Here is a 19,544-nt window from a genome sequence, read left to right as displayed (position 1 = left end):
CCACTTGCCAAGACATGTCATGGACTCTGGCAGGACAGTGCTTCCACTTTTCTTCTGTCTGATGGGAACAGCATAGCCCTAAGCCTGATGAGTGATACTGTCAGAACCTTCCATCATGCTTTTTAGTGATATGGCAGAGCAATACAGTTCATAATGCCTGACTGCATCCCTGATGCAGCACAGCTGCAGGCATGCACAGTGCTGCAGGTATGATGGTACCCATTTCCAACAGGCACTTGAGTGATTATCCCTGTCCTTTCTAACTCTGGGCTGAGGATCCAGCAGGCAATAGCATCCTCCAGGCAGAGATAAGTAACTGACTATATCTAGCATAGCTTAAAAATTATTTTCAAATCTCCTCATAAATATTATCCTAGTAGAAGTATCTGTGGTGATATGAGTCTGCTTTTCTCCTTTTAAAAGTGAGACTGGCATCCTTCAACTACTGTGCACATTGTGTTTCTCAGATTCACTTTATAGGATTAGGAGGAATAGCTGAGGGGAAATCATGCTCAGCCTCTTGTCCGGGTCAGCATATTTGGAGAAGTTGCGGAGCTGTCCAGTGCTGAAGCGATTCAAGTGCTGCATTATTGCCACGGGTCATGTGCGACTGTTTGAAGTAAACCTCTTTACTGTTTTTGTACTTCATGGCATGGCATCAGGCTCCAGAATGATCAAAGCCTCAGGCTTAAATTATCCTAATTAGGGCAAAGTCAGAGGAGCATGAGTTGAGGCTTAAAGGTTGCCACAGAGGCAGTGTGCAGCTTACATTACTATGTCCTACTTCCTTGTGGGACCTCAAGAGTATACATGTTTTTACTTCCTTTTGGAGTACAAGATTATGAGTCTTTTAAACAACCAGGAATATTTCAGAGTCTGTTTTTTTTTGCTCTGGTATAATATGAATAATAAAATTGCAGGCTTGGTCTTAAGTAACAACTCTTGTGGGTGAGGTGTACAGTTTGAGCGTCATTAGATCATTCCACTTTATTTCTTTTCTTGGATTTTGAATATTAGTAGTACATCTATCTATGATTTTTTATTTTTCAAGGACATCTTTCTACCCCAGTACAAAATCAACTTGTATTGTGATATTGGGTGTGATATTGCAGAAGCACTAGAATTTTTCATCAAATAGTGAATAAATTTGGTCTGGAACACTATTAGTTTCACAATCACACAGTGCCTGGACTCAGGGGAACCCAGTCCAAGACTGAAGTTCCTAGTCATTGTCCCAGCACTGCTGAATTTCACCAAGTCTAAATAAATGTCACCAAGTCTATAGGAAATCTAAACAGATTTTCTTTTGCTCCCTCCTTTTAAAGACAACCTAAGTGTTCTTAAATATCATGGTGTATATGTCAAGAGTACTTAATATTCTTCTTTAAAGTAAGTTATTGTCATGGAATTTCATAGTAAAATCTTTTATTCCGTAGTTGAAAGTCTATAGAGTAACAGATGAATATTGGTGTTTTTAATTTCTTAGGATAACTTGGTTATTTTCCAGTAGGAAAGATTTTTGCTGGAATGCGGAAATGATAGCTGAAAACTTCTGTTTTCTGCCACTCTCTACAATTCTGGACCACTTGCTCTCATTTTGGAAAGATGCTTGTTAAATCTCAGGAAAATATTAAAGCTCTGGAGCTAGAGGAGTTTGAAGACAGGCTGGATGTGGCTTTGAGCAACTTGATCCTAGTGAAAGGTGTCCCTGCCTGTGGCAAGGGGGTTAGAATTAGGTGGTCTTTAGGGTCCTTTCCAACCCAACCTATTCTGTGATTCTTTATTTCCCAAGTAGCTTTTCTTTAGTCCGTTATGAAGTGTCAAGATCCAGTTTTGCCATTGTGTGTGCTCCTGGCAAAAGCTTCTTTTGTGTGAATGAAGTTGCATTCCTGCACATTTGAAAATTGTTCACTTACTGATATTCCAAGATTGGAGTATTTCACTTGAACTGTGGCCATGTACTAAGAATGGTTCTCCATATATCCTGCATCTGCTGTGGCTACATTCAGAAAAGCTGTTTAATCCTTAAAGTGTAAAATCTACTGCATTTGCAAATGTGTTATACAAACATATATGATAATGGTATCAATTTCAGAAATTGGGCTATTTTGTGGGGATATTTTATTTCTCACTCCTTTTAGAGCTCTGTGCTGCTAGCTCCTTTATCCTTTGTTTTATGCCTGTTGCCCATTTGTGTAGCTACAAGCATAAACTCTGTAACCCCTTCTATTAACCATCTAAACTTGGCTGTTCTTTTCTCTAGGCATGATCAGACTGCTCAGTTGCCTGAGGAGGACACAAGTGTATCTTTAGCTGATTCCAGTAATGTCCAGTGGCAGACTTGGGGGTTCAGTTTAGGGTATTGACTGTGCTGCCAGTGAGCCTGGCACTTGTGCACCCTTAACTGTATTTCTACTGCAGTATGAGATGGGCGTTTTGCTTCTCCTTCTGAAGTCTCCTGGTCCTGGGAGTGCCTCCTGAATCTCAGCCTTGTGCATGCCACCTTAATATCTTGTTCTCTTTAAGGTAGGCTCTACTTAGAAATATTTTTGATGAAACTGATTTGCATGTACGACTCACTGAGCTTGTACTGCAGTGTCTTCCTGGTGCTGCATTTGCCTCTTACCCTGGTGGGTGGAATCTCTGGACAAGATCAGCTTGCAGCTATAGCTCTTTATTATGATTTTTGTCACAATTGCTGTAATTAAACCTGATCTAGCAAAACCCTAGGAGATAAGAATATTAAGCTAATGGCATATTTTCTTAAAGGTTTGGATGTTTTCCAATGAATATATTTTCTGTTGGTTTGGCATGTTGTCTCCATCCTTTTCATCAGTGGGGCTGATGATCCAGTGGAGGCATGTTTAGAATCATCCTGGATTGCCTTCACCTCACCCTGTACTCAATGAACTGAAGCCTCATGCTCTTTTGGGAAGAGACTAGTACATAAATTAATGCTGGGCAGCAATACTGTCTTTTAATAAATAGTTTCAGATATTGTAGGGAAATAGACTGTGCAATGCAGTTTTAGAGTAGTAACTAAAATAGGAAGTGAAGTATTCATGGAATACAACACATATAATAACACCTGGGTTTAGAATTAATTGTACAGATAAAAATGTGTCCAGAAGCACATGGGATGCTGAATCATGGGGTTTTTAATTTTTAAAACCCAGCCTTGCAGTTTGAGTCTTATCTTTACATACATACAAAATTATCTATATAAGCAGGGGAAATACTAAACAGGATCAGCAAAAGTCTTTCAGGGCACAGATTCTGGTCACTGTAATTGTACAGTGAATTCAGTGTACACTGAATTTGTCCCATTGGGTGTAATCAGAGGCTACTGTGACACAAGCCTTTATTAAAGTTCAGACTAGGAGTATAGAGTAAATAAAAAGTAAATCCTGAGCTGGCAGTGTCTGAATAAATGCTTGTTTCTGTAACCCCTTCTCTCTAAATCTGAATTTCACCAGTGTGGTCTTAAAGGCCTGTTCTGCACCTTCCAAGTGGTGCTTGGAAGAGAGCTCTTCTTTGGTCCTATGTATGCTGATGGATCTTCTGGGATATGGTTGCCTCCTCCTCTGTCAGGATGGGCATCATAAAGCAGGTTCTTGATTTGTAAAGGGCTGAATAACACTTCAGGCTATAAACCCCAGTGGGATTCTGCTGCTCTTTCAGGCACAGGGATGGTGGGATGCACTGGGTGGTGACAAAGGTGTTCAGATGTGCAGTGCTCACCTTTCAGGCAATGCTTATTGCTGCCATCCATGGGGTTCTATTATATAATGCTGCTCAGTGCACTTTGAATCGTGTCTTTCCTTCTATGCAACTTTGTGACAGGCAGCAGAAATATCTAGTCCAGCTTGTCCTGGTCAGAACATCTTACATTGCAGTGAGCGGGAGACCTTCGTACTGTAAGCCTCTGATTTGATTTGACATTTCAGATGGCAAGGTGCAAGAAGTGGTAGATGACATTTATTGGAAGACAAGAGGATGTTATAGGCAAGGGAACACCATGTCACAATACCCTCCCAAAGCAAATTCCAATATGTGCTGACCCAGCAGTAGATGGGATGAGAAATTTTCATCCCACACCTTAATACTTTTAAATATACACCAGTTCTGGGCCTAAGCTAGGGTCACATGATTTTATACCAATCTAACTTTATCTGGCATGGGAAAAAATAATAGATGCTTTTAGATCTATAGGGGTTTTCCCTACTCTATTCTGCTGCCCTGTTCCATAAATTGGGCTGGCTTCTGCCATTTTTAATTTCTGCATTAAAGTACATCATATGCATGTCTTAAGAGAACTAATACAATGAATCTTAGCTAAAGTGCTTGGATACTAAACACCTTTGAGACTTGACTAGAATAACTTAATTCCTCATTCAAGATCATGCTGGCAACAGGTCATCTCACTGCTAACTTTCCTATAGCTGGAGCTATTGGCATACTCTGATCCTTCCAGATGTGTACTGGGAATAAGCAAAGGGAAGGTTGGGACTGGAGAGAAGTTGGTCCCTTCTCAGTTTCTGGTTCCCTCTATCCTCTTTCAAGGGCATTTATCCTTCCAGTGTTTTTATCTGCTGTGGAATGTGTTGTTGTTTGGTACAGAGCGTCTGCAGCGATGTTGAGATTCTAGCCCCAAGTTGTTGACTGAAGTACTTTTGAGTGCAGCAAGACCTTGATGCACCAGAAATGAATTACTGTAGCATTTGTGGAGAGCTGCTCAATGCCCAAGCCTTCTGTACACAAGGGCATATGATGGCATTGCAAAACTCATCACTTTGTAAGTAAGGGCACAGTCTAGTCTACTGGAAAAATATTTTTTGATCACATCCACCAACTTTTTCTATTTCCAACACTTCTTCAAGAATAATTTCCTTCTGGCAGGAGAAACCACTTATGATTTCAGACACCTGTGGAGAGATTACCAATATCTGCGGTTTGTAGGCTTTAGAATGACCAAATTGTGCTTTTGCTCATCTTGGATTTCACAGTACAGTTGTCTGATGTTCTTATCACCATCTTTATCTTCCTTTTCTTTTCCTTCTAGTTGTCTTTCAGTTTGTTTGACTATTCAAGGACACTTTTAAAATATCTACACAACGCTGAATTTCTCAAGGCCTTTATTTGATTGAAGCCCTCATGTACAATAGTAAGTCCAGTTACAGTAGTGCAGCAAACAGCCTTGTGAGCAAAGGGCAGTGAGCTGTGCAGTCTTTTGTCCCTCTGAATGTGTGCTCCTTTACAAAGGAAGATGGAGTATCTTTGCAAGTTAGTCATGGCAGCTCACAAGTTAATAATTTGAGCAAGGACAGTCAGGGAATGACTGCACAGGGAAAGAGCATGGCCAAACATGAAGCTGTTCCTCACTTCAGAGAGACGTTATAAAAATGCCCGTATAATCTAATGGTATCTACTCACCAGGAAAAAAATCTCAATGTTTATTTCAAGGTAGTTTTTTGTAGCTTTTGTCATCAGACTATATGATCCAAGTAGTTATTCAGTTGGTAGAGTTTGAGGCAGGAGACATTATGGACTTGCCTGGAGAAACTCTGCTCACTTGGGGATGATCCCATCTGTTAGCTTTACTCTGCACTTACATTTAATAACTGCAGGGGATCTTTGTCTCAGAAATACTTTATGCATGAAGTGATGTCTTGAAAATATCTTTATTCCAATCACAGTACCCTAATTTTTTTTCTTGAAATAACTAGAATAGGGACAGCATAAAAAAATTAATCTTCAAGAAATCTAGAATATAAGGATGTATTTAAAATAGTATCTTTCTACCAAAGAGAGAATAGGTTGAAAGTCTTCTGTTTGCACAGTTTTAAAGTCTCAACAGGGTCCTTGATGGATGGAGGTAGTCTGTCTCATCAGCACAGGATGTAGAGAAAACAGTTTATGGGAATAGCAGGGTGTCTTTCTGGTCTCTCCATGCTGTAGTCTGCTCATAGGGGAAAAAGCCCAGCCTAGTTGCAAAGCTGGTGTTGGATTTCTTTCTCATTTCTTTGATAGGCTAGTTTGCTGGTATTTCTTTTGGAACTGAGATAATTTCAAATGCTGTGGTTTCTCCTAGTTACCTTTAATTTAAAATGTGCAAAATGGGATCTATGCTAACAGGGGTGCCCTTCCCAAATTTAAGGCAAGCCAAATCACCTTTATATAGAAACATAGTTAGAAAAATACATCTTAATTTCAACTTATAAGCAAAATACTTTTTGACTAAAAGGGAAAAAACTGTCTCCTTAGTTTAGTTTTATAAATCTCTACCATATGACTCTTGCCACAAACTTTCTTTTTCCTTCTCATTTCTCTTCAACTTATTATGTTCCAGTTAAGGTTGTGAAACTGCCTGCCACCCCCACACTTAGTTGCAGGACAAAACCTACATGAAGATGATATTATAAAGATGTTGTATAGCTCATATAAATCCTTTTTTCAGGGGATTTTTTTTAAAGAGACTGCTGTATGCAAGAATAAGACCCCCTGTAAGTGGGTTCTTATGGGAGATTTGTCTGGGTTAGGTCTCAGCCTTATTTCCTCAGTGCTGCATGCAAGCATCTGAATGACTCTGTCATGTTGTGATTTCTGCTGTTTAAGCATGAGGTTGAAGTGCTACAAGACAGCTAAATGCTTTCTCCAGCTCAGCTATTTGTGGTGCTTGCTGTAAACTAACAGGGGGTACAGAGAAGAGCTTCTGTTCCTCTCACTTTAAGGAGGGGACTGAATGTGTCTATAAAGCCACATTTACATTGCAAAGCAGCATGTAGAAGAGCTTTGCAAGGCAGAGATAGGCACCTCAGACTTCACTGCATGTGATCACAGATACTCAACAGGATGAGTGATATCGGTGGATCCACCCTTATTTTCTTTTTGGCCGTCTGGGACCCTGCTTCTTAGACAGCCATTTGAAATAGATTTTGAAGCTGGTTGATCAAACACCAAGCTCCATGGGAGCATCTTACTATGAGAATCATAGGGTGTACATTGATATAGAAGAAGCCTGTCCATGGAATAGCATTTGCTGTGCTTTTTCTTTGGCTTGACAGCAGTGCTGAGATATTGCTTTGTTCCATGAGCTATTGGGTCATCAGTGAGTTTTTACTGGTAATTGCTGTCTCACTGACTTTTTTATTGATCATTTAATTTCTGCCTCCAAACATGTGGGAGCAAATATTTTTCAGTCCTTTTAACCTCCTTAACTTTTCATTTGTGCTCTGCTTCCCTCTCCCCTGTGGCCAGCCCAAAGCAAATAGGTGGACAAAAAGATTAATAGAAGCAAGGAGATGCCTTCCTCCTCTCAAGTGCCCTGTGGCTTGGAGACTGTTATTAATAGCTGAAGTAAAAAAGTGTTTCATAACCCTCTTCTTGCTCCTGCTTCCTTGCCAGCCCCCTTTCCTTGGTCCCTGGAGAGAAAGTGTGAGCTCATCACTTTCCAATGCAAATTCAGCTTTTGGTCTCATACTTGGATTCTTTTCTTATCATGGGTGGAATATTTATCTTCTGCCAGCTGGTGGCTTTAAGCAAGCTGCTATTTGCTGGGCTATCCAGAGAGCATGTGAGGAACAGGCCTGGCAAAAGCTGCTCGAGCACTTTATTTTTTCTCTACTCTGAAAATGTTGCTGTCTGCTCAATATATGTGCACATATCTTCTTGCTCACACAGTGGTTGAAAAGAAGATTTAGACATTTTGGTGTGGAATCAGAAATTGAAATGTAGGTGTAACTGTCTGAAATCTGTGGAAATTGCTCTGTGGAATCTGGTCACATAAAGCCCACGCACAACAGAGCTGTTGTGTGTCTGGAGATTCATTACCTTCAGGGATGGCTTCCTTTTCATGTGGGCACTGGATCTGATGTTTTCTATATCTCTAGAGATCTAATTGGTCAGTGCTGAAAGGGAGCTGGCAGAGCTTGCCAGATGACCTGGTTAGAATGGGAATGGCACGCTGTTGTCTATTACCCCATTTCTGTATGGATAGTACAGTATGGTGGATCCTTTCAACCACCCCCCCCCCCCTTGCTAAATTTTTACAAGACTGCTTTACCAGCTGAGCATTGCCTAACAAGTTTGACTAAGCTGGAGGCTCTGAGAGAGTCTTTATTTGGAAGTTAAGTGAGATGAGCTGTAGAAGAAAAATGGAAGGAAAAAAGAGCATCGCTGTTCTGCTTCTCACTCTGAAAAAAATGTTTGCTCTCTTTCCTAGTGAAAATCTTTAAGCTGTTCATTCTGTTAATGTATTTTCTGGATATGTGCCATTTTGTAGGCAAAATATTTATTTTATGTCTCATCCTTTCAGTTGCTCTCTACTCAGTAGATACAGGCAAGCTTTTCCTTCAGGTAAAACACAGGATGCTGCAGTCTTCTGAGTATGTTTTCCTGAAGTTCTGTGTTCATTGCATTTTTTTGGTGGTCAGTAAAGGCATCTACATATAAAAAGCAAGTTGAAATAAGATTGTATATTGAAATATTCACTTAATAGCCACTGGCAGCCTAACAGGCTGCAGGCTTTCTGCATTTACCCCAGAGGAGGGAGTCTATAGGTGTGTAATGTGCTCGTAAGTACATTTATAGTTACACTTAAGTACAGTCAGGGAATATTTTATTTTCATGGGGATAATGGTTTCTGAAGTGAAAAGCATGTAAGGGGACAGAACCACTTGTGAAAATTTAATGCTGCTGGTGGTTTCAGTTGAAAAAAAAAAGATGAAATTTAGAGAAATATTGTGAACTTTTTAGAGTGGTTTTAAGACTTTCAATTGAAATACAGTTTTAAAGTTATTCTTTAAAGGCATCAAAATAAGTTATAGATTAATACAGTTTTGCAGCTGTACAAAACTTTTCTGGTGACCTGAAATTTTGGTCAGTTTTTTCCTTTGTGTGATATGGCAGGGTTGAATTTAAAAGAGACAATTTGTGCTTAGGACTTAATGTTCATCTTGTGTTTTCAAGGAGGGGATGTTACTTCAAACTGGCTCTGCTCTTGTACCATTAGTTGAATTTTTATTAGCCCATCTTCTGATTTAACTTTATTTGTGAAGAATCTAATAGGCATCATCACACAGCACATTGTGTTCTGAACCAAAGCACAGTAAATAGACATCATCAGATGGTCATTTCCAAAAGTGCTCTCCTGATCCATGTAATGTGCTCCCATAGACCTGTTCATTGTCTCTCCCAATATGTGACCCTTGGGTCTGTCTGCAAATGGGAAAGGGCACTGGATCAGATCCCTCTTTGATTTACTGAGATATCCAGGAGGTGTGTAGAACCTGACTGTGCACCTCTATCCATGGGCAGGGGAGGCAGCTAGGGGGTAGCAACTGACTCTTAACCCAACAGACAGAAACTCAGCTCATCAGCTGAAGGGAGTCATCTGCCCAGTTCCTTGGCAGCTCACAGCAAGCAGCAATGAGCACCAGGAGTTGTTTCACTTTATCTAGGACAAGTAGCAACAAGTCCTACTGGCAGATCAAGCTGAACCTCAGTGCAGGATGATGCCAGAGCCAGTTAGGAAGAAACATCTCTTGTTCTAATAGTTTGGCCCACGCTGCAACTGAAAATCTATGTTGAGCTTCATTAATTAGAACATTGGCTTCTAGTTATGCATATAAGTTAATGAATATTCACCAAACATGTTGATTAAGGTGGTGGTTCTTGCATATTCTTCCTAGATTTTTAGCCCTGTACTCTGAGGTATTCTATTATTCGAAATATTAATGCAACACTAAGGGAATTTCTGATTAGGTAATAGGGGTGTTTGTCACTGTCATATTTTCTGGAAAAATTCCTTTGCCAGGATTTCTTCTCCTGGGAAGCTGAGAAGCCTCAGAAAAGAATGAAAACAATTATCTGATTCCTTCTCTCTGTTCTGCTGCTTTGGAATGTGGTCTCTGGAAATCGTTTACCAACTGGTCAATGTTTGATTTGATTTGGTTTCATGTGAATTGTTTTTGTTTAATGACCAATCACCATCAGCTGTGTTGGACTCTGAGGAGTCAGTCATGAGTTTTTCATTATTCATTCTTGTTAAGCCTTCTGTCTGTATCCTTTCTCTTTTAGTATAGTTTTAGTATAGCATTCTTTAATATAATATAATATCATAAAATAATAAATCAGCCTTCTGAGAACAAGGAGTCAGATTCCTCATCTCTCACCTCATCCTGGGGACCCCTCACAAACTCAACAGGTGTTCAGACATTGGAATAGGTGCTCAGGGATGTGCATCTCCATTCTTGGAGGTATTCAAAACTTGATTGGACAAGGCCCTGAGCAACATGATCTATCTTTGGATCTGATTTTAACTTTGAAGTTGTGCCTCTTTTGAGCAGGGCATTGGGCTGGTTGACATCTAGAGAGCACTTTTAACATAAATAATTCTGCAGTTAATCCAGAAGAATAGTGTTCCTACATTTTTTTATGAATCTATTTATAGATCTGGAAAAAAAAATGTGTAACCAGTACTTTCATGGTTAGTATTACTCCATAAGTGACAAAATAATCCTGTTTAAGGTGTTGAAATATTTTTTAATAAGTGTCTGATTTCATTAAAAAAGTCATCCGGAGTTCATTAACTAGTCAGCATATCTGATTGCATGATTGCAATCTGATTGCAGTCTCTGATTGCAGTTATGTCATAGCAGCTGGTCAAAGTAGAACTTAATTTCTCCTTCTATCCTCCTCCAAGGTTTAATTTGACCAGTTAATTCATGCTAAAGCTGCAAGTCTTGCCTATATTAAGGTACCTCCAGATGAGTTTTGATGACTCATAAGAAATGATTAAAGTAACTGAGGGCAGCACATACATCTCAGGCTGGTAATTCTGAAATGGCACCAACCTGAATTGCCAGTGCTAGTTTGAAGGGTGCAAAAATGCTAACACAAATAAACAATGAACTTTTCCAGGTGAGAGAAGACGCTTAAGAAAATAGTAGATACGTATGCCACATGGAATTGCTTTTTGTTACCAAATTTTGGTCCTAACTATGATTGTAGCCTCTGGAAACCTAACTGAAATGTTATGCTAAGAAAAACAACCCACTGTGAACTTCCTCTGCTCTACAGATTTTCTGAAGATAATGCGAAACACTTAGAGGCTAAATGGCCAATCTACATCTCTTTGTTTGTTATGGAGATAGTCACCCAATGAGGGACCAGCAACCAAACCATGGAATTAAGGCAATCTTTCATACTGAATGCAGTTTCTCAAAATTAAGAGCAAATATATGTAGTGAGTGCAGTTTGCAAGCCAGAGGCTAAGCTTTCTTTTGCTAGGAAATATTTGTGTAGTAATTCTCAAATAGATTTGTGAAAATTAGAGCTGGAACAAAGGGTGCATTTTGTGGATTTTTTTGCTTCAAAACAGTTCATCCAGGGGTATCTGCAGCACAGGAGAAGGAAAAGCTGCCTGGGGGTAGCAAAGGCTCAGAGTATCCACGCTAGTCTTTTCAGGGAGGCTCATAATATCAAAAGCTTTGACAGGAAATGTAGTAAAACAAATACTAGTTTTACAGCTGGATCCTTCTTAGAAATCAATTATGCATACTATAAGAGAAGAATGGGTACCCCCTGGTTCAGATCTCTGCATGTTACAGAATGCAAGGTGACTCTCAGTCCTAACTCATGGAGTCTGGAGTGGCTACACCATAGCTCATCCAGAGTGAGTGAGCTGCTGGCTCCCTGCATCTCAGTTTCCTGATTGCTCTAACCCAGGGACTGCTGCAAAGAATCTTAGTGTGGGAGAAATTTTTATCTGTATCTGGAAGTCCTCTAGCTACTGAAGGTAACTTATTCACAGGCATTGGGTTAATCTGTAGTTGAACCTTTAAGGATGGTCCCACAATCTGCAGCCCTGAGAGCTGAGGCGGGGGGGAAGGGAGAAATATTCCAGTCCTCAAGACAGGAGAGGAATACTCAGATAACCCATGCAAGTAACTCTGTGCCATCTTGGGCTTAATCTGAAGTGATATTACTGTCACCCAACTGCTCTCACAGGTTACCAGTTTGATGAAAGGCTGTGTCAAGGACTGCTTTCTGTTACCAGCTCTCAGATGGGTTGGTCTGCGTGTTTGATGCTGTGCATACTTAGCTGCTCAAGATGAAGCTATCTCTAGTTTCCTTATCTCCAATTTGTTTGTCATCTGACCATTGCAGGAACAGGGAGTTGCCAGCCACAGTTAACAGCTGCTGAATCCCCTGAACATCTGTGCTTGTGATGATGCCATGGCAGAGGTTTGCTCTGCATGGTTCTAGTTGCATCCTTCTGCTGATCCTTTTCTTAGCACTCTATTGGAAGATGTCAGCTACTTTTCTTTAGGATTTTCAGCAAGCATCTCCCTTTGGTCAGAGAAACATAGGATATACTGCCTCTGTCTCTGGAGCAGCTTTGTGGTGGTTTTTGTGTTTCTTGTGGCCATCTATAACTCTTGCTATGGTGGCTCCTAGCTAAAAAAAAACCCACTCACTGCTTTGCTCTATAAATACTGTTCCCAGTTATTGGAGGAATGTGCAGAGCAAAGCTGCAGTTGCATTTGGTCCAAGTTTGTGCTGGAGGCTGAAAATGCTCCATAAATTAATTGCAGTTACCCTATTGAGGGTATGGAGGGGAAAGCTTACTTTTCTTCCTATTTCAAAGACTGGATTGAGCATAGCTAGTAGTTCTTCTGAAGGTAAAGATTTTGTAGCATTTTTCTGAGAAGGCTTTCTAGCAGAGCAATAATTCTGATTCTTGCTGCTCTTGATGCTTTTGCTCTCATAGGGACCTCCAGGACTTGGATCTTTGGGCATCTTGAACATTGTTCTCTTCTGCGTGGAACAACTAGGAAAACATCAGAAGTATGAAATCATCACTGCTTATAAACTTGCCCTTCTCCTAATTTTTATTTTCAGGTCCAGGCAATTAAAGGCCTTTTTCTTCAGTTCAAAAGCTGATTGTCACTTCTAGTTTGATATATGCTGGTGTAGTTGCATTGACTCAGCATAGTCATTCTCCTACACTTGTAAGAGTGGGTTTAAATAAATGGTTCATGTTTAAATGCCAAGCAATCACAAGCATTGTCATTTTGGACCGTGAAAATCTTGAGTTTCTCACTAAGATACTGCCTTCTTCTGCTGAGTGGACACCATTGCTCCCTGTTGGAGCTGGCAAGGCTTCAGTGCCCTCTGTGAACTGCCATGCCAAGTGCTGCACCATGTCCTATTTGCCCACCCTGGTTGATAGTGGTCCCAAAGCTATTTTTGTGTGTTGAAGTCTCATTAGAGCCATGGGGAAGGAAGTATAAGCCCCAAACTATGGATATGGTCAAGTGATGACCTGAATTCAGCCAATAATCTCTTTCTGCTTTAGGCTTTGGTGATAAAAGTGATATTGAACAGCTTGCTGCATTGCCACCAGAAGTCTTTGCAGAATTAGAAATCTGATGGACCTTACTAGAAATTAGCTTTTTTGGTTCCAGAAAAGCTGCAAATAGAACAGGAGTTGTCCTCCCTTCCTTCTGTAAGCTTTTATTTTGTATCTTGGCTCTGTGTCTCTTTCTGCTATTCTATATAAATCTCTTGTTTGGGCAGGTATCTGATAACTTAAAGATTAATTTCTGACAAATAAGCATTTGTAATTTTCTTGCTGATACTTCTAATCTATAAAAGCAACCTAGCAAAAGGGGATAGGAAAACCTATAAGAAGGCAAGGTTGTGATTTGGGGATTTTTTTAAAGCTCTTTGCACACTAGCTGTCTTTTTATTTAAATACTATTCTTAGTTTGAAACTTTAATTCTGGGCGTACATTTGGTGCCCAGATGGTGCAGACTCACACAGAAGCCCATCACGCTGTCAGGGCAGGCGGATACATATGTAAATATTTTGCCTTTTCCCCCTATAATATTTGGCTTTGTCTAATCTAATTGCTGTCAAAGGCAGAATGTGAAGAATACTCACAAGAAGCAAACAATGAGGACCTTAAATGTTTATACTGCACTAACTCTGGAAGATGCTGGTAGGCTGCGATGTAATTAATAACTCGTTTCATGGATTTTCTTCATGCTGTGAATTCATGGTCTATAATCTAAGTTCATGCCAAATAGTATCTTACAACCCTTAGTAGAAACCTGCATTTGCAGTGGTTTGAAAGCATTTTTTACCCTGTGGAACTGTCGATATAAGGCTAATGGGTCTGCCTTTTCAGTTCAGGCTGGCAGTAAGAGTCCTCTACCTGCCTCCTTGTGTATAGCGCTCTTTATTATTTATATAATTCATTGCTTCATTTAATTTATTCTATTGAGTGCTTGTCTTAATGTATTTTTAATACATAAAAGCATTTCCAGCATAGCTGCTTCTCTGACTAGTGGTAGCTAGTAACAAACAGCGTGGCCAACCACATTAAGGATACCTATTTAGGTATCAAAGGCCTGAGCCAAAATACCATAATGTTAGTGGGAAAATGACTTCCATGAGCTTTGACTCTGACAGCTTAGTGAGAAGGTCTAATAAGCCAGTGTTAGCTGAGAATGCTGGCAAAAGCAATGTAGGAAACCTGACTGGCTTTCATCAATACAAGAACAGTTACACAGTTACAGGTGTCTGATCAGATGTGAAATTTGGCTAGGCTATAATTCATGGAAAGCATCAGACTACACCAGACTCTTTCTTCTAAGGATACTAACTATGCAGAGAGATGCCGGGAGATCAGATCCTGGAGGGGCAATTATTGTACAGAAAGGAAAGTATTTGTAAAAGGAGATCTAATGATGTGACCAGAAGACATCAGAAGCAGCACATGGTGTTTTTTTCTATGAAGCATAGGTGAAATCCAGAAAATACAGAGGGGAAAAAATTGCCCATTTCAACCACTGATATTGCTATCTGAGCCTCACTGTTCAGAGATGCCAATGAATTCTGTCTCTGAATCTGCTGTAAAAGTGTCTAGGTACCTTCAGGAGACAGTGTAATGTGTCCCCCTGCTGAAGGGTGGAAAGGGTTAGGAAATTGTTCACTACCTATATGTATAATTTTTCTGTGTTGCTTTTTATTCAAGGGAGGATCAAAGGTGTTTGCTTTGTGTATTTCCTGAAGTATGGATATTGAGTCATGACCATGACTGCACAGAAAGCTAAGACATGAACTTGCAGCTTCTATACATTAACTGCAGGCAGTTGCTAGCTCACAGTTCAGGCAAGAATTTGCCGCACAGATATCTCATAGTGAATGAAAGCAGTCACTGGCAGCTACTCTAGGGCCAGTCTGGAAGCTCCCTAGAATGTGTGAAAGATAAACTTCCTATATCATAAGTTTGAATCTGAGCTTATATGTCATGGGCCAGAGAGTGTGCTGGTTGTCACAGTGGGCAGGGATGGTAGGGATTGCTTTGCTCCTAGGCTTTGCTTTTGGTTGTCAAACCCATCTGGCCTGTAGCTGGCAGGACATGTTACATTGATTTAACCACACTTTTCTGCCTTTTGCCTTTCCCAGGAGCAATTGAGCGGTGCTCGTACATCAAGTACCACTACTCCTCAGCCACCATCCCCAAGAACCTTACGTACAACATCACCAAGACAATCCGCCAGGATGAGTGGCACGCCTTGCGTAAGTGTTGCTGCCTTTCTTCACCTTCTCCTCGTGTGCAGGCTCCCTGGTAAATGAGAGCAGAGGCTTTGAGTGGCAGCCTGCTCAGAGCCCTCATCTCACATCCAGTTTGTCGTTGTAGCAGACAGATCGATTTGTTCTTAGGACCTACATCTCTGTTTCTGCTACTGACTGGAAATTTTGCTGAGGCATGAGAATGCAGCAGTGGGGAAAAGGCATTTGTATGCAGAGATTAATACTGAGTTAAATACAAAAATGAATAACAAAATCAATGCCCTATTTTTTAATTCAGTGGAATGCTCTGTACGTGAGCACATTCTCATGCCATTGCTGCTGAGTTTCCTGCTTCCAGGAGAATTCATTGCTGGCTTTTATTGTAGAATATGTCCCACTGCCAGCAGCTCCTGTGTGAGTGTGGCATCACTCTCCTTTGAAGATCTTGAAAGAGAATTGCTGCACCCTTTAAGGCACAAGGAAGGAGCTTAGCCCTCAGTGATAATTGTAGCCAGTGGTCACCAACTTGTAATGCTTGCTGAAGTGACAAGATCTGACAGGGATGGAATTGCCTTGGGATGTATTGGCTGACCTTAAATCTTGTCTCTTTCTCATCTTGGAGATGGAAAAGGGTTTTCACTGATAAAATGCATGAGGTAGAATTTCACAAGGAAGGATACTACTGTTCTTGTTACTATACAGTTGTGGGGACTGATGAATATCCTGAGCAGCTCTGTTTCGGTGGAAGCAGTTGAATCTCCTTGAAGGTGGCAGTGGTTGAGGCAATACTGGTTCTGACTGAGAACCTTGAAAGGTGATAGTGAGCTTCTACTCTGTCAGCTTGAGAACTGTGCCAGACCTGTGGTGTTCCTATGGCTTTCAGTATGTTTCACTCCTCCCCTGTGTGGCTCTTGCTTTGAGAGGGTCCTTTTAAGCTCAGAGGAGGAGAAGGTGCAATGCTATAATTTTTTTTCCCTGCATGGGTGAGATTCAGTGATGCTTGTAGGCCTTTCTAGTACACTCTGGTAAAGAGTTAAGAACATTCTATAGGGTCTTGCTAAATGCCTGTTGGGGTTTTTTTTTAAAATGTGTCTAAGTGGATAAATACTTATTTTTATTGTGATATGACAAAGAAGGAATAATTGAACTTATGCCTCTCTGCAGGTTGTAAGAGGCTGGTCTTGCAAAATATTGTGTTATGCTAATTTGTCCCTGAAATCAGAAGATCAAAAGGTTCAGTTCACTTCAGGTTTTCTCCTCCCACCTGTCTTCTCTGCTGGTGTTAGTTTCATGTTGACATAAAAGGTAAAAGTGCTCTTCTATGGGCAAAAAAAGAAGTGCACCCACCACGTAAAACATCTTCTGTTAGGGCTCATAGGGCAGTAGGAAGGGGCCTTGGTTTATGCTTTATGTATGTGTGGTTTTGCTTTGTGTCTGTGTTGAGTAACAATGACTTATCTGCAACTATTTGCTGGGAATCTCACTGTTCAAAAATTTTCTAAAATTAATCTTTATCTCAGCAATGGCTCAAATAATACACCTGGTCATCTAAGGCTCTGTGCACCCTTCGGTAGGATCAGCAAGTTCCTGAGCTTTGAGTGTTGGTAGGGCATTTGTCAGTCTCCAAAGGTGCAATTTAGACACTGCTCGCATATTTATGTATCTGGTGTGGTCTGAGGCATTCTCAGGGTGAGGCTGCTTGTCTCTTCCCTGTAGAGGGTACATTGAGTGTACCTCATATTTCTGACCCAAATTTTCTTGCCAGTTGCAGGAGTCAGAGTGTAGAGAGATGTAGATAGAAGTGACATCTGCATCTACCTATCTGAAGGCAGAGGAGTAGAGAAATACTTTGCTGAAGCTCTCTTCTCCTGAGCAGTTGGTGCAACAGAGTGCTTTGATATATGGGGTAATCCCACTGGTGGTTCTGGAGGTCACTGCATTTAAGAGTGAACTGAATCTATATGACTATTTCCAGTGTAGAAACAGTAACCTGTTTTAAAAGACAAGGCCAATACCAATCTCTCAAATTGTGGTTTGGTTGAGGGGTTTTTTCTCCCTTTGCATTGCAGTAGACCAAGTAGGATAAATCTCTTCAGAAAGTCCCTGTGATTTTAGCCCCTGCCTTAGAAGCTGATCCTGCTCTGTGCCTCTGGACTAGTTTCATCCAGGACACAGCTACTTTATCTCAACATTTGTCAGTCTGATATTTCCAAGTCAACCTGGCCATTATTTTTCTTCTGAATATTTTCCTGTTCATATCAGTGAATATTGTGACAAACAACAAAAGAAGCAGGGCCCAGGCCTGGCTATCTTCTTTTTCTTGCCATGGGTTATTTTTCAGATCTGTAGCATGAGATAGGGGGGAAAAAAAGTATTTCCTGAAGAAACACGGGGGCAAAATGGCATCTTGGAGAACCTCAGAGGAACTGGAAAAGTGAAAGCAGAATATTTCATCAACCTAGTAAACAAAAATGTCTCTTCCAGGCTGAAGCCACTGTTACCATTGGCTGTATTTGTATTTGAGCAATGTATTTTTTTCTGCTTGTGTATGGACAGCCAACTGTGGTGCCTGTGGAAGGAAGCTATTGTTTTTCATGTTCAGTGGGCTGGGGATTAGAGGAGAGAGGGCTTCCACCATGGACTGCAAATTGCTTTTGTTGAACTGGTGGGCAGGACTGATGCTCCAGCAGTTTTTCTTGAATTGCAGGAGTGGGTCCTGGGACAATTAATTTGAGGCTGAGGACCCCATGGCACCATTCAGCACACAAAGCAGATACTCCTCCTCTACTCTAGCTGTGCTGTTAGCCATGCTGCAAGAACCTGAGAGAGCAGCTTGTCCTAGAGGAATGGCTGTAGCTGACTTTACCAGTTTTGATTTTATCTTTTTTTCATTCTGTTTGACATTTTCAAGATGGAACCTTTGCTCCAAATTGATTGCCTATGGCAGTATGAGCTGGGGAAATAGGACTTGTCTTCGCTGCAATCACTTCCTCTCAACTATCTCTGGTTAAACGGGGATAGAGGGAAAGATGATTGTAGTATTGTCAGCTCTTGCCTGTCAGGAGATAAATGTTGATCTAATTAGACAAAACAAGTCTCTATATGAGCTGAGAGGGGAAGAGAGAAGCAGAGGAAAGCTGTGTCCAACAACTTTGAGCATGAGTAAAATGTCTTTCTGGAAGATGCTGATGTAGTGATACAACTGAGTCACTGTTAGGCATTTACCTTGTCGCACTTTGACCCCGGCCTTGAGTTCAAAACCTGATCCATGGTTGTGTTTTTTGAAAAACAAGACCAGCATCATTGATGCTCTTAGAAATGGAGATGTATTATTGCAGTAGAAAGCCAAGAAAATGTGAGCAGGTCTATATTATTTACACATCGTTCCATATGTTTTATGCTGTTCCTGTGGGTTCACTTTCATTATGCTACATATGTGTTCATAAAACATGGGAATGTGCTCATGGCAGGGGTTTGAGCTGTAGAATGTGGTGCAGGCATTGGGAAGGGTTTTCAGGTGTCTTAATTTGGAAAGACAGGTGTCTGCTAAGGAAGGCAGGTGCCTCCCCTGAAATGGAAAATGTAAAGCCCCTCCCCCAAATTGTTGTAAATTTGAAATTAAAGGGCTGTCAGGAAAAATATGAGAGCAGGGATAACATCTTTCTTAGGGAAGAAAACACAAAGATAAAATAAACAATGCAGTGAACTAAAACAACACTGACAGAGTCAGAACAAGACCTGACACCCTGTTGGTCAGAGTGTTAGTAGCAGTCCAATTGGAATTGTGGCTGCAGCCCTCCTGGAGTGTCAGGTGTGGTTCTGTTGGAGCAGGGATCCTCTAAAAGGGTGGAATCTTCCTCTGAAGGTCCAGTGGGAAGAGGCAGCTGCTCCTCTGGAAAATTCAATGGACAAGCTGTGCTGGTGTTCCAGAATCTCCAGATTATATCCAGTTAGGAAT

General features: G+C 40.8%; 1 protein-coding gene across 2 annotated transcripts in view; it reads left to right on the top strand.

The window, feature by feature from the left end:
• Positions 1 to 19,544, top strand: part of TMEM178B (transmembrane protein 178B) — a 221,556-nt gene that overhangs the window by 41,383 nt on the left and 160,629 nt on the right. For both annotated transcript variants that reach the window (XM_077178332.1, XM_054632005.2), the window contains exon 3: positions 15,479 to 15,592. In XM_077178332.1, coding sequence (XP_077034447.1) covers positions 15,479 to 15,592 — 114 coding nt within the window. The remainder of the gene's footprint in view (positions 1 to 15,478; positions 15,593 to 19,544) is intronic.

This window comes from Agelaius phoeniceus, chromosome 5, assembly GCF_051311805.1.
Source record: "Agelaius phoeniceus isolate bAgePho1 chromosome 5, bAgePho1.hap1, whole genome shotgun sequence".
NCBI lineage: Eukaryota > Metazoa > Chordata > Aves > Passeriformes > Icteridae > Agelaius > Agelaius phoeniceus.
This window is presented reverse-complemented; position numbering and strand designations above follow the sequence as displayed.